The 16,706-nt window shown below is 34.8% G+C and overlaps 1 protein-coding gene across 1 annotated transcript; it reads left to right on the top strand.

The window, feature by feature from the left end:
* The first annotated feature begins 7,940 nt into the window (after positions 1-7,940).
* LOC124506384 (olfactory receptor 5T2-like) lies at positions 7,941-8,921 on the top strand. Its single transcript, XM_047072433.1, has one exon. It carries the CDS (start codon positions 7,989-7,991, stop codon positions 8,919-8,921), a length of 933 nt encoding a protein of 310 aa, XP_046928389.1. The 5' UTR covers positions 7,941-7,988.
* The last annotated feature ends 7,785 nt before the right edge of the window (positions 8,922-16,706 follow it).

Genomic DNA, 16,706 nt, shown 5'->3' with positions numbered 1-16,706 from the left:
CTGTGGAAATGAACTGCTCATTCAGTTAACATACCCTATGCTCACTGATCGTTTGGAGTTTTACAGCAGACTTTCAAGCTCTTCTTGATGTCCACAGGGATGCTCCAAGGAGAAAATAGGGTAATTATCTTCTGGGACGGAAAAGTCAGATAATTTCATGTGTTTCTTTCATAGTAAATGAGTGGCTCTGGAGCCATGAGCTACATGATAAAAATGATCACATGGGGGCGCCTGGGTGGCACAGTCGGTTAAGCGTCCGACTTCAGCCAGGTCACGATCTCGCGGTCCGTGAGTTCGAGCCCCGCGTCGGGCTCTGGGCTGATGGCTCGGAGCCTGGAGCCTGTTTCCGATTCTGTGTCTCCCTCTCTCTCTCTGCCCCTCCCCCATTCATGCTCTGTCTCTCTCTGTCCCAAAAATAAATAAACGTTGAAAAAAAATTAAAAAAAAAAATGATCACACGAATACACTTTGGCCTCTGGTATAAAATAGCCCTCAGGGCAGAGCAATACATAGGGCTGGAAAACAATCTAATGCTACAGGACACAATCCTGGCTCAGATACTAAATAAATATACGCCATTGGGTTTATGACTTAAATTCTCTAAAACCCAGTTCTTTCTTCCTGAGAACATAACCTGTTTACTTGTCTCAGAATAAGGTATGACAAACTTCATAATCATTTAATAAAGATTACTATATTTATTTAACTTTTAAAGTGGCATGGAAAATAATGAAGCTCACTGAGAGTTTAATAGGGAGAAAATATATGAATACATAAACAGGAAGTATTGAAAACAGAGATGGGACACTATATAGATAAATTTAATATTCTATGTAATAAACAAAATATGAGAGATCTGGCAGAGATAAAGGTCAAACTTTTTGTGTCGGTCAGGGTCTTGTCTTGGAAATCTTGTATACTCATCTATAAACTAGTTCATGGCTATGTACTTAAATAAATTATTCAAAAATGTGTTTAAAATACATAGGTGCCTGAGCTCAACACCTGGGGAGACTAAATTAATAGGGAATGTCGGTCATGGAATTTGAATTTAAGAACAAAAGAATGAAAGAAAGAAAGGGATAAAGAAGATACTGATCTATTAATTAAATGTAATTGCAAATTATCTATATATTCAATGCAACCCGAGTTAAAACTAAGAAAAGCATTTTTGTAGAAATTAACAAAGGAATTCCACAATTCTACAATATAGAATATTTCTATTGCCCATAATGTGGTTATTGTTACACAGTTGTGTGTGTCTATTCAAATTCATGTAACTGGCACATATAAATGGTAGATTTTCTGTATTTTATTAAAATGCAATAACTCTGTCCTTGAAAAAAAACTAGCTATTACATAAATTAGTCTCTGTTTCATACTATGGTTATCTTTACATGGGAGAGAGTGACTGGAAGAATACAGGAGGTTCCCTGGGTTCTGGAAATGTTCTTTTCCTTGGGCTTGTTTATAAGGGTATGTTCAATTTAAAAATTCATCAAGCTATACACTTGAGATGTATGTACTTTTCTATGTGTACATTTTTTCAATAAAATTAGAAAGGAAACTAAATATTTTATTGTAACTTTTCCAAATAAATGTCATAAACCCTTATTTATTAAAAATTCTGTATCTCTCATTTTATTGATATACTCATTCAGATAGTTATAAATTTTTGTATGTCAATTTTATATTTGTATGAGTCACATTTCTATTGTTTTTTAAATTATGTCTCAGTACTTTTAGATGTGTCATTTTCTATCAAATTCTTAATTCTCTTAATTATTTACTTGAAACTGATTTTTCTTCATCTCTCTTTCTCTTCTCTTTCTTAATTATGCTTTCAGTAGTGACCATCCACTCTTGTATTAAATTTCGACGTATTAAATTACTCTCGATTACTGAATTTTTGCCTTATTTCCATTTTCTGGTTTATTATTCTGAGTTCTTTGTAGCATATGTCCTCATCCTTCTGATATCTTGCATTCTCATTTCTGATACCTTTGATATTTTTGAGTCATCAGTCGTTTAATTTTTTTTTGTTTGTTTTATATTAAGATGTATTTGATGTGGTTCATTTGATTCCTTATGGCCTGCGTCGATGCTCTGATTTTGGTAACTTTTGAACATTATTTGGTTATTTTTACCCTTTTGCGATTTAAATGTAATTATAAAGAGTTCAATAATAATCCTTTGATTCATTCAATGTGTCAATAGGATGGGCATTTTGACTATCAGGAGGCACATGTGAAGTTGGAGATATATCAAGTAGCTTTTCCAGCTTTGTGTTCAGAGATGACTCATGTTTTTATGAAGGTCTTAAAATATTATTGTACAGCTACTTTAAGTGCCACAGCAGATGTTGCCTTGTAAAGGATTACTCTACACTTTAGACTTGTGTATTGCTCTAGCAATCCTTTATAAGTCCTGGATTTTCCAGAAGACCCCTCCCTTGTTGAAACTTACTTTCCTAGTGTATTTGCCTTACTCAATTGACATGATTCTCAGCTTTTCTTCTAAGTGAAGCCCTGTCTTTTCCAAAGCAAGTATGTACGGCATACTTCTGAGATCTATTCCAGTTTTTTATGGACCCTTTGTAACATGATTAAGCCTGTGTAGGAGTGGGGGACACCTAAAAAAATTAAAGAAAAATAAAAAAAAATAAAACTGTTAAATGTCTCTATTTTGGTCCCAGGGGTATGTCTGTGTATGAGTGAACTGCACGTGTATACGTGACAAACATCTGTTAGTCAACCAATCAATAGATATTTTTATTTAACTTGAATAAACACTACGTTAACATTTAGTAGTCACAAAATTACATGATTTATCAAGCCCCACAGAGCTTTAAACTTTTAATGTCTCCTCCACATTTCTATGGGAGTTTTTGGATTTTTCTTATTACTGAATAATGATCAATCTTCCAGCAAGCTTAGACGGCACACTTCTAAATGTATTCATCAAACCCATGTACCCTATGATCTGTACAGAGTAAAAGTGTAATACCTTTCATTGACTATAAATCCATCTGCTAGATTCTGCAGGAGATATATTGTAGTTTTACATCATTTTAGTTTACCATGTTTACTGACCTGTCACAATTTAAAAAAATGGCTTATATTGCCCAGATGAGGGAATTGATTCTCAGAGAAGTTAGTTCTAACCCAGTGTCAGAGCATGTCTCAGTTCTAAAGACTTTTTATCTAGTGTCTGTATATATCTTTAGGTCATTATTTTAAACCAGGGATCAAACAACTATTTATTTTCTATAATATTAACATACAGTACATTATTCCAGACTACTTACTTCTTTATTATTGAGTAAATCCTTGTATTGCTATTTTGAACCAGGAGATAATTGGACCATATTCCCATTAGGGCATCTCCTCTGAGTTTTATCAACAGCTGAGTAAGTGGATATAAGCAATCTAAATGAACTACATTCATAAGGTACCTAAACCTGCCTTTGCTGTTCTGTAGGTAAGAGAAGTTTTCAGATAATTTGCAGAATATTTAGGAAATGAAACCTAAAATATCAAGGTCAAATATGTGATGAAATCCCTAATATTAAAGCTTTTACTTGTTGCCTATTGTACAGGTGAATAGAATACATTCTTCACAAACTGGACTTATGCAGATCTGTCTAAAAATTGGATAACAACACTTCCTGGAATAAAACAAAAGAAATGGAAAATAATGAATTTAAATTTGTAAAAGCAATTAGAAGTCTCCAAATACATCTATATTTTCATTTTCTTGATGTCAGAAGGCAGACCAGTTCAAAGTGAAACACGATAAAATGTTTCAATTGAGGGCAAGGAAACATTTAACTCATTCAACTCTCTGGGCACTTATATTTTAATATAATAAGGCAAATGATATTTTATATTATATTTTATATTATATTTTAATATAATAAGGCAAATAATAATTCCTTTCATTTTATTTTGCTGGCCACTTCAGATGACTACTTATTTCCTAGTGTTTCTCTTGTCTTGATGACTTAAAAATATTTAAATACATTTAAAAAAACACATTTTGTTTTATTCCAATGGAGGTCCTGGGGAGGGAAGTCAATTGCAGAATGAAGCTATGGCATAATAAGAAGCAATGAAAAAAGGTGAAAAGTGGGTGCTCTCTGAAGGACACTTGAGACTGAATCTTGGCTGTGGCACTTGTTATCTGTGAGAGTTATTACAAAAGGGAAATAAAGTAATGTATGCAAAAGTCCATTCCTACAGCTCAATAAATGTTAGTTCTCTGTTCTCTACTCCTTTGTGAATTTAGAGCTTCAGTAGTGAGCCCAAAATATTTGGAGTATTCTGCCTTCTATGAAAGTTATATTTTTGGAAGTGACTTTAAATTAATTATAAATGTTGGTCATACATTATTAAATTCTTTAAGAATACAGTCTCTCTTCGTAAGTCTGGGTCTGATATATGTACTAATATTGATTTAGTTATACTCACCTAACAGAAAGATAGTTTTATATAATATTTAAATGAAGTGTTAAATATTGTAATTTTTTATTATCTTATTTACCCCCCCAAAAAAGAAAATTAAGCCCACTCTAATGTGACACATAGGATTATGGGGATCTGTGTGTGCATTTTTATTTTTTGTTTTTGTTGTTGTTATTAATGGATCATGCAATTCACAAAACTAGTCTCTAATCTAGACATAAATTGTGTGCAGAGGGAAAAACAGAATCATAATATAAATCATTGGATTTAATCTACTGGAAAAATGTTTAACTACATATTAGCAATCAGAAAAAAATGTGTTACATGTAGCTAAAGAATGAAATATCTAGTTCAAGGCTCTGGTCCGTTGGTTTTCAATGATGTAGCTGTAACATTGGTGTTGTGCTCATATATTTACTATTTAAAAAAAATAGTATATTGACGGCAAATTTAATTATATGAAAACCTTAAAATTATTAAAAAATGGACATATTTAAAGAAAATGGCTTGAAATATTTATTGTTTTACATGCTTAGTTAGTCTGCCTGGTTGTACATTATTGTATCCACTTTGTCACTTAGATTTACTGCTCTTTGAAAGAGGAGTTGAATCACTGTATCCTACACCTGAAACTAACATAACACAACATAACTATACTGAAAATGAAATAAAATAACTTAAAGAAAAAAAAAAGAAGAAGGGTTGCTTTGGAGAGAAAGCCTGGTATCACACATGACTTTTACTAATGGAGCTGAATGAAGAAAACATACTTCCAAATTCCAAATCTATGTAATTGTCCCTGTACCCGGTATATCATTGACCTGATGCCGCGAGTTGTATTGGGGTTGAGCTTTTTCATGTGACTCTTTGCTGCATTAAAACATAGATTGGGGGGCGCCTGGGTGGCGCAGTCGGTTAAGCGTCCGACTTCAGCCAGGTCACGATCTTGCGGTCCGTGAGTTCGAACCCGCATCGGGCTCTGTGCTGACAGCTCAGAGCCTGGAGCCTGTTTCCGATTCTGTGTCTCCCTCTCTCTCTGCCCCTCCCCCGTTCATGCTCTGTCTCTCTCTGTCCCAAAAATAAACAAACGTTGAAAAAAAAAAAAAAACATAGATTGGTTTCATCATATTTATGAAAGTCTGTTTTTTTTTTTTTTTTCTGTTTTTACCTCATCTACATAAACTCTTATCTGAACCTCCCTTTGGTAAATATTCATGATATTTTTCCCCATGGCGTTTTTTTCCTTTTTAAAAATTTTTAAATGTTTATTTGCTTTTGAGAGAGAGGGAGACAGCGTGAGCACGGAGGGGCAGAGAGAGGAGGACAGAGGATCTGATGCAGGCTCTGCAATGACAGCAGAGAGCCTGATGAGGGGTTTGAACTTAGGAATCATATCATGATTTGAGCCAAAGTTGGATGCTCAATGGGCTGAGCCACCCAGGCACTCTTCCTTTTTTCTAACATAAGAAAAAAAACGTATTCAGGTTTTCACAGTCAATTCATTAAGGTGTTTTTTGTTTTTTTTTTTGTTTTTGTTTTTTGCGGGGAGGGGAGCCATCCTCCTACTTCTTTTTTAAATGTTCATTTATATTTGAGAGAGAGAAAATGCCAGCAGGGGAGGGGCAGAGAGAGAGAGGGAGACACAGAATCCAAAGCAGGTTCTAGTCTCCAAGCTGTCAGCACAGAGCCTGACACGGGGCTGGAACCCATGAACTGTAAGATCATAACCTAAGCCAAAGTTAGACGCTTAACCGACTGAGCCACCCTAGTGCCCCCAAGGTTGTTTTTTTTGTTTTGTTTTGTTTTTTGTTTTTTTAATGAAATGATATATTTAAAAGCATTTCATTATGTTAAAGAAGCTCAAAAATATTCAGTTAATTAGGATAAGTGGTTTGTTTGAGCGTCTTAATTTGTTTTGTTGTAACTTTTATTTCCAATACATAGGATTCACCTTAAATTTGCTTTTTTTTTGATGTCTCAGATGTGTTTTTCTGGTTTTCTCTGCATTTAATCTTTCCAATAATCTATGAAAATGTTTTCTGCCAATATTGACAATTCTAAGTGATACTGACTTTACCGTTCCTAGAAGGTTGCTGGGATTCACTTTCCTCTTTTTCTATCACGATTCGTTGTCAAATGGCTCTCTTACTGATGGTACCCATGTCAATGTATTGAAACTAGGGCTCGACTTGCATTATGAATTTAAATAATTAACCAAATATTATCTGCCGCAGATTATGTGCCCTCAGGACTGATTCACATGTCCTATGGGTGAATATCTAAAAAAAAAATTAAGTGTAATAATTTGAATAAAACCTATTCTCCAACTATTGTTATATTATGGGCAAATAATGGAACTTTGAATTCAGGTTCAGCTAATACTTTGACTCCTAGTTTGATTAACCATGACACTATGCCTGAAAAGTTTTTTTCTACATCTTCTAGCTTTCATTTCTTGCTACTATTTCTTCTTTTAAATATTAAGTGTAATGTCTAGGTGCGAAGATTTTTTGTTACATTTTTAATTACTGATTTTCTGAATTTGTTACTTTTATATAATAATTACCTAGTTATTCATTCACTGAATCCCAAATCAACATTATATAATCAAGTGTAATATACTGAAAGAAAAAAAAAACAGATTTCCTATTTTTTATTATAATTCTTTCATTTTCAACATAGAATTCTGAAAGAATAGAAAAACATACATTATCAATAATGTAGACCTCCAAAACCCATACAAATGACCAAATATTTATCTTCCAAAGAATAATATGTATTTCAAAAACACATTGAATGAAACATATGTTGTCATAGAATTTTATATCTAATCATGGTCCATATTCATGAAAACAGTCTTGGTTTGTTCTGTTCAAAATAACCTAATGGAGTTAGAAAGCTTTTAGATTTAAACCTCTAAAATATTACTATCCAATTGGCTGTTAATCTGTCAAACTAACCTAATTTAGTATATTCTCTATTTTAAATTAATTTGAATATTTAATTTCATTAACACATTTTCTTCAATATTTGTTCCAATGTTTTGAGATAAATATTAATGTCATAATGCTATAGGTGAGTAGATTATAGCAAATAATTTTACACACTTGCTGAAACATTTAGAATTCTGATGTGAATTCCAATGTTGTGTTCATTGATATACTATCTTCTGTTTTTATGTTATAAGAAAAACATACATAGCAGTGCACTGTGCTTTAATAGGAAAACAGCTAATAGAAATCAGTTGTAAATCACCCATTTGGCCTCAGTTTTAGAAATGACCTAAGTTGAGCCTGTGAGTAAAATCTCCAATCTTCCATTTAATTCTACAGTGAGTGCATTCAACCTTTGATCCACCATCGTGTCACTGTCTCCTCATCAACTAATGGGTTATTATTCATTGCCAAGAAATAAATACGAGGACAGAGTTAACTTTCCATGAGTCACACGAATGGCCACTTTTATCATATTAATATGAATTACAATTGTATTAATATCTTCAAGTTTGTTCCATGAGGTATCGACATGAAGAATCACACGGAAGTCACCATATTTGTACTGAAGGGCTTCACAGATAAGCTTGAGCTGCAGACAATCTTATTCTTCCTGTTTCTAGCAATCTACCTTTTTACTATGATGGGGAATTTGGTTTTAGTTTCATTGGTCATTGGGGATTCCCGGCTCCACAATCCCATGTACTATTTTCTAAGTGTGTTATCATCTGTGGATGCTTGTTTTTCCTCAGTTATTACTCCAAATATGTTAGTAGATTTCATGTCAAAAAATAAAAGCATTTCATTCCTTGGATGTGCAACACAGATGTTTCTGGCTGTTACCTTTGGGACCACAGAATGCTTTATCTTGGCTGCAATGGCATATGACCGCTATGTCGCCATCTACAACCCTCTCCTGTACTCAGTGAGCATGTCACCCAGAGTCTATGTGCCACTCATCGTTGCTTCCTACGTGGGTGGCATTTTGCATGCTTCCGTACACACCGTGGCCACATTCAACCTGTCCTTCTGCGCATCCAATGAAATTAGACATGTCTTTTGTGACATCCCTCCTCTCCTCGCCATTTCTTGTTCTGACACTCACACAAACCAGCTCCTGCTCTTCTACCTTGTGGGCTCCATTGAGATCGTCACTATCCTGACAGTTCTGATCTCCTATGGTTTCATTCTGTTGGCCATTCTGAAGATTCATTCTGCTGCAGGGAGGCGGAAAGTCTTTTCTACATGTGGCTCTCACCTAACTGGAGTGTCAATATATCATGGAACCATCCTCTTCATGTATGTGAGACCAAGTACCAGCTATGCTCTGGACCATGACATGATAGTGTCAACATTTTACACGATTGTGATTCCCATGCTGAATCCCATCATCTACAGTTTAAGGAACAAAGATGTAAAAGAGGCAATGAAAAGAGTGTTTCAAAAAAATTGGTTTATCAATTAATTGTATTGTTCATATTAAATTTACATTAAATTTCACATTAAATTTAAAAAATTAAGAATGACGTATATTGTCTCCAGTTGAAGAAGTTAACAATAAAAAATATTTTGTTTGTTTTTAGTGTCTTTCTCTTCTTGGACATTTTCATAAAGATCATAAATAAAGGCTATATATGCTCTCATTTAGCATCTAGTATATGGTACCAGTTCTTCCAGAGCCGGGATTCACAGGTCCAGGAATCCAAAGGTTGAAATGGGAGAGGTACCACTCACTACTATCCTTAGTGACCCCCCCCCTACAATTTTGCTTCCTGTACCTATAACCTTACAGTTCCAGGATCAAACATTAAAAGAGGCAATGAAAAGCAATTTCAAAAGAAATTATTTCATAAAAAAGGATATTTTTACTATTTTTAATGCTTATTTGTTTATTATCTTTTTTTTTTTTTTTTTTTGAGAGAGAGAGACAGAGCTTGAGCTGAGGAGGGGCAGAGAGGGGGGGGGGGAGCCACAGAATCCGAAGCAGGCTCCAGGCTCTTAGCTGTCAGCACAGATCCCAACATGGGGCTCAAACCCAGGAACTGTGAGATCATGACCTAAGCTGAAGTCTCTTAACTGACTGAGCCACCCAGGTACCCCAAGGACACTTTTTCCATTAAGCAAAACTGAAAAGTATGTTGGATGTCTGTCCCTGGTTTTAAGCACATTGTGACATGGAATGGAAGAATACACTAAGTTTTTCACTTTGCCAACTGCATTATCTGGCTTCCAGCCCGTAATTTCGGAAGTAGTAAAAATCTTCTTTAAGTCATTGGCAGAAATAAAAAAGAATACATTTAAAATGGTTTCCACTAGATTTCAAAATTTATTCCATTTATTGAAACATGTAGAATGTTTAGGTTTTGAGCGTGGATGATTAATAAGATGAAGACAGAATAAAAAGTCAAGACAGAGGGGAGAGAGGGAGGAAGAAAGGAAGAAAGGAGATCAGTGTTGTCAGTTATATCTATGCTGATTCTGAAATTTCATTATATATTCAAGGTGCAGAACTGGAATGCCAGGTAAATATTGCACTATACATGTGGCATTATCTAGAAGGGAGATATTTGAAATTACCCCACTGGATGGGACTTAAAAGGGTATATAAATAGGTGAAGGGGATTAAGAGAACACTTATCTTGATGAACGCTGAGTACTAAATGGAATTGTTGAATCGTTATACCCTATACCTGAAACTAACATAACACTGTATCGTAACTACACTGGAATTAAAATTTTAAATAAATAAATAAATAAATATAAATAAATAAATTTCCACTTCCACTTGGGTTTAGAAAGCTGCAAATAATGTTTTTAAAAATCCAGCCAATCTACACAATTATAACTTTTCATGAGTCTATCAGAAAGCAGAATTTGCAAACATCCAAGTGTTCTGAATTGAAAGGGGAGACAAGTTCCTCCAGGAGGAGATGAGACACATGAACTGTTTCACCTTTGTAAAAGGTGGGAGAAAGATATAACCGCCAGGCAAGAAGGTAGGAAGAAAGTAACTAAATTAAATATATCAGGGGGCCTAGGTGGCTCAGTCAGTTAAGCGTCTGACTTTGGCTCAGGTCATGATCTCACGGTCCGTGAGTTCGAGCCCCGCGTCGGGTTCTGTGCTGACAGCTCAGAGTCTGGAGCCTGCTTTGGATTCTGTGTCTCCCTCTCTCTCTGTTCCTCCCCCACTCATGCTCTGTCTCTCTCTGTCTCTCAAAAATAAATAAAAATGTTATTTTTTAAAATATATGTATGTATATGTATACATGAAAGCCAGGTTTGGGCGATTGGGAAAAGCAGAGGAGCCTAGAAAGAGAAGTTTTGGCTTCACTGTAGTTTTCTCTGCAGCCGCCAGCCAAAAATAGTAAGAATAGCTCATAAGAATCGTAGTAAATAAACTTTTTAAAAGCAGGTGTTGCTGGGGGTCTTGACTAAACATTGAAATTACTAGGTCGAAAGATCTAGTAGAGACAGTTACATTAGATAAGTGAGTATGTATTTCATCAGATGGATGGAAACCATGAAGAAGTGTCCAGTGAAACTCTAGAAATAAACACACACCTACACACTCACAGTACCAGAGACAAATAATTCCTTCAACAGGTTCCTCAGTATATCAAAGAGGTTGAGAAACAGGAAGAAAACTGGAAGATAAACTACAGGAATTAAGCCAACAGAATGAAAGCCATAGAAAAAGTGAGAATAAAAGTATCTAATAATCATGGCACAATATCAAAGAGTCTAATATCCAAAACAAAATAGAGAAGGAATTAATCAGAAGAAATATTTAAAAAGATAATGGTCATGACTTTTCTAAAATTAAGGGAACATCGAACCATGGGTCCAAGGTCAGTGGACCCTAGACAGGAAAAATACAAACAGCAAACCAATCAACAAACAAAACACACCTAGACTCATTAGTCCCACTGATTAATAATGAAGATAAATAGATAATTATGACAGCATTCAGAGGAAAATGCATGTCACATACAAAGTAAAAATTATATGAATTATAGAAGATGCCATCAGAAATGATTCATACCAGATATAATGAAGAAACATTTAAAGTAGTGAAAGATAATCACTGTCAATCAGAATGTAATACGCATGGAAATATTTTAAAAGTCTTTAAAAGATAAAAAACAAAACAGAATCTTTCTGGAAATAAATATACACACACTGAAATAATTTATAGCCAGGAAACATGTTTCCACACTTTTCCAGACAATGGAAGCATGATAACAGAAGAAAATTTGTGTCTACACAAGGATATGAGTAATACCAAAAATGTTACAATGAAGATAAATTTAACACATATCGGACACTTAATTATAAGTGCTTTAAAGAATAAATGAGGTAAAACTACGCTGATGCGTTATTGGCTTAAACCAGGCATAAAAGTAAAATTTGTGACAACAAAAGAAAGAAAAAGAGAGAAGAATTGGGTCTTTACTGCTTTGGGTTTCTGACATTAAAAGTTGTATTTTATATTATTTTAGGTAAACTGTACTATACTAAACATGCAAATTATAATTCCCGTGGTCACCATTGTAAAGACAGAAGATACATATTACCCACATCAGGAGGGAAAGAAAGGGTGCCACTTTGTCTCCAGAATTAGTAAAAGGGTAATGATAGAATAGTATAAACAACTCTGTTAATAATTTTGAAAATTAAATGAAACGTGCAGTTGCATAAAGATAGTCACTTCGGAAGAAACGGGTGACCTGAACAGTCCTATATGTATTAAATGAATTGAATAACTCCTTAAAAGTCTGTATGAACAAAAATAGGGGAATTGCTTTCCCATTGTGAAAATTGCCCCTTTCTCCCAGACCGCAATGTGCAGAGTGCTAGGTGAACCCTCTTCCCTGATGCACAGGAGGACAGATCTGGGCGACACCAATTCAACAACATAGAAGAAACCCAGGTCCCAGGATGACCTGGTGAAAAAGAGCCATCCACAAACCTTAGCCAGCTAAACTCTGCAATGTTATAACCGAGGGTACTTGTTTTTGTCTTTGTTGGGACACTTGATTTCTGAATCCCTTCATTACACTACCATAGCCTGTGCCCTGACTATTACAGGTTCTCTCTCCAGAACCATACCATCATCTGATAAATTGTTCTTTCTTTTCCAGAATCTCTCTTTTTGTAAGTAGGACTGTACCCATTTGAGAAAATTTAGCTAGTATCATCAAAATCACGCTGCCTTCCATCAGCAATTCTAGAGTGCCTGCAATATACACCCTTTAACAGCTCCTGGTATATTATTTAACGCTTGCTTTAATATAACAATGAATTCTATTTTTTCACCTCTGAGGAAAGTCTCTGAGCTCCAACGTGAGCTTGTTCTTTAACACGGAGTAGTTATGAACTAGTTACTTAATCTCTTTGTGCTCTAGGTTTATTAGCTGCAAAATGCAGCCTTCAGATACAGCTGTTGAGGCCGTTCCCTAGGTGATGGGGGTATGACATTGAACAAACACGTAAAAATCCTGCGCTCATAGAGCTTACAGGATGCAAGGGCAGAAGAGGAGGGATATAAGAAAGAAAAGGCATGAGCCTTTTCTTCTTAGTTGGAGAGAAAACATTATGGGAAATAAATGGAGCATGAAAGAGGGCTAGGAACAGGTACAATTTTAAATCGGGTGGTAAGGGATATTCTTCAGAACAGAATAAGGACCAAGTCATGCAGTTGTCTATGAAAAGGAAGTGTCAGGGTGAAGAGGAGAAAAGAGAAAATGCCAGGCAGTATGAAGACTAACGTGTACAGGCAGAGTTAGGAGGGCATGTTATTGAAACAAAGTAAGCATGATGGACAGAACGCTAAGGAATGAGTTATTATATGTAAGGAGTGGGCACAAGATCATTTGGGACCAATAGGTGCTTGCAAAAGTTTTGGTTTTTATTCTTAGTGGGATGAGAAGTCTGGTAGGATTTGTGAAAGTGGGTATGATCCAACTTACTGGTTTAGAGTATCACCCTGGCTTTTACAACAAGATCAGACTCATGATGGGTAAGGCCAAAGTGAAAGGCTGCAGCAATAATTCTGAGACCAGGTCCCTTGGGCCAATGTGGTGACAGAGAATGTGCTGAGAGATAGACTCTAGATATATTCTGTATCTAGAGTCAACATAGTATGCAGCTGAACTAGGTGTGATTTTCTACAAAGAAAATTATAGGATTATTCTTACATCTCCACCTGAAGGGATAGAAGGATTGCTTTCTGTTATGTGAGATTAACATTTGGATATTGCTAGTACCTACCTAAAAGTTATCTTGTGAGGATATGTTATATCCTTTGAATATTGTCTGGCACATGATAAGTGCTCAACAAAATATGCTATTCCCAACACTATCAATTACCTGGAAGCAGGCACAGCTTTTCATGTTTTTGACATGCTCTTTTTTTCTAATGTCTTTTTAAGTTTATTCTGAGAGAGAGAGAGGCAGAGAGAGACGAGGTAGGGGGAAGGATAGAGAGAGACAGAGAGACAGAGAGAGAGAGAGAGAGAGAGAATCTCAAGCAGGTTCCACACTGACAGCGTGTGGCCCAATGCAGGGCTTGAACTCACAAACCCATGAGATCATGACCTGAGCTGAGATCAAGGGTCAGTCGCTTAATCAACTGAGCCACTCACACACCCCTCATATTTTTGACATACTCTATTCTACTCTTATTTCTTTAACCTATTTGTATTAAATAGCATTTTGGCATGGCACCATAAGCAAAAATAATATGTCTTAAATTATGTCTAGACCACATTTTACATAAAATATGATATGCACTTACATAACAGGGAATTTTATAGGGCAAGCACAAACAGTCTAAATCTTTCATATTGTGCATAGATTATAGTTACATGTATGTAATACATAATGCTTTCCAAATTATATTATAAAAAATTACAGTAGTCCTATTTTAATTATAAATTTAATTTAATTTAATTAGCATGTGTTCAACCTAAGTGCTGTCTACACAATCACAGAATCTATTGGCCATCTTTGCCAATTCAAGCCAGCAGAGTGCATTTCCTGATCACAGAAGTAGACCTAAATGAAAACAAGGTGAAAAGATAGTTTATAAAAAAGATCAGAAAAATGAAAAGACCGGTAAATATATTAAATGACATAGTGCATGTAAAAGATGAGAGAGCAGCCAAAAAGTATATTATTCAACAATAATATGGTATTTATCATACACTTGTTATTAACAAGTGTTTATCATACACTCGTTACCAATTGCAAACAAAAACAGGTAACAATAGCTCTAAAGAAAGAGTCTAGACCACATGGATATCAAAGCAAAAACTAAGTCATAATAATTTTAAATGGCATGATATATGAGCAGGAAACTTGTAAAATAAATTAAGGGGAGGAAAATAACGCATATTTAGAAGGTTTGAATAGGTTTTTCGGTACTTTTGAATTAGTGAAAACAATTTTTTAAAATTTTTTTAATGTTTATTTTTGAGAGAGAGATGGAGCACGAGCAGGGGAGGGGCAGAGAGAGAGGGAGACACAGAATCCGAAGCAGGCTCCGGTTGTTAACAGAGAGGGACACGGGACTGGAACTCACAAGCCGTAAGATCATGACCTGAGCTGAAGTCAGACGTTCAACCGACTGAGCCACCGGGCGCTCTGAATTAGTGAAAAATTTTTAAACTTTTAACTTCTAAAGGAAAGTTTACACTTTTGCACTTTATTTTGAACACTTAAAAAAGCATGTAGGAAAAATAATGAACTATAGTTATACAAAAAATGTGATACATTTCAAAAAATGAAAATGTTATAAAATTATTGCTTGAATGAAAACTATCTAGTTACAAAAGTTTAAACAAAAGAAACAGATACTTGGAAAGTGGAAAAATACATTCTTAACATTTACATAGCAGAGAAAACTAAAATTGTAATTCAGATTATGGAGAGAGAAAATGTAAAAATAAAGGAAATTTCAGCAGTATGACTACAGCTTATGGGCTGCCACAAATTCTGAATTCATTGTCATTTCTTGACTTTACAGCTTGTCTCTGTTAAAAAATTAAAACAAATGAGTTGAACACTTAATTCAACATTTATTTTTAGTGACCATAGCAAATCTATAAAAATTAGGAGAAAAGCAATGAGTTTTGAGAAAACACACAAAGCTTCAACAAAGCAGCTCTCTACTGAAGCTTATTAAATGTCACAGAAAGGTAAGGTTTTTAAATGTTTAGCAGGTAGCCACCAAAGAGATGTCACTGCATACAGATTTTTAAGTTGATACATTTACATTTCCGATCCAAAGCACTGCAACATGAGACTCTTAATTTTTTCCCAAATATTCAGAACACGTTCATCTCAGATTTCAGTGACAAAGGAATTATCAAAAGTTAAACTTTCAAGTGTATACAGAAAGTGTAGAAAAACACATGGAAAATGACAGAAATTTTGCTTATGTATGTAATATACGCACATGCGTACATAACTATAGACCCAGAACACACACAAAACTGTTAAAGACTGTTAAGGCATTTCTATTTCCTTCCTCTTTTCTGTGGTTTCCAAGCATTCTCCAATGTTAACATAAACCATTTTAAATCCAAAACTGTGAAGTGCTGAGCTTTTCCTTAGTTGTTTGTCAGTTAAGTTGGCAAAAAGTAATTTATAAAACATGAGTGAATATTCTTTAAGAAAAAGCCATTGTGCATTGAAAATATTGCAGGAATGTAAGCCTTCTAATGATAATGGCCCACATTTATTAGGACTGCCTTGAATGCTTCACATCTATTATCTGATCTAATCTTTATAATTAACTAGATAGCCCTGGAATTATTATTTATCTTGTACAGTTGAGAAAACTGAGGCTTAGATTTTCAGTGATCCATTGAGGGTTATACAGCTAAAAGGGTAGCGTAGAATCCAAATACTTGAATGTTTGGTTTCACAGCAAGTTCTCATAATCACTCTGCCAATTTTTTCTCTATATAATAAACAAAATGATTTCTGAAACTGGTATCGTGCCCAAAATGGAGTTCTTTTCCATAATAAAATTCTCTGAAGAACTCTATTCATGGGAATTTGTTTGATAGAGTTTAAAAGATGACAACTATATTGTCTCATTTTGCACATCAGTTGCCCTTAAAACACATGCATTTACCGTAATGTTTATAGAAGCACTATCTACAATAGCCAAATTATGGAAGAAGTCCACATGTCCATCAACTGATGAATGGATAAAGAAGATGTGGTATATATACACAATGGA

This window comes from Lynx rufus, unplaced genomic scaffold (assembly GCF_022079265.1).
Source record: "Lynx rufus isolate CCGP_SWC_20201006 ecotype Redwood Valley unplaced genomic scaffold, mLynRuf1.p SCAF_9, whole genome shotgun sequence".
Classification (NCBI taxonomy): Eukaryota; Metazoa; Chordata; class Mammalia; order Carnivora; family Felidae; genus Lynx; species Lynx rufus.
The sequence above is the reverse complement of the archived record's forward strand: the minus strand, read 5'-3'. Positions and strand labels throughout refer to the sequence as shown.

Coding starts and splice junctions, on each gene's coding strand:
- LOC124506384 (XM_047072433.1), top strand. CDS start 7,989: ATGAAGAATCACACGGAAGTCACCATATTTGTACTGAAGGGCTTCACA.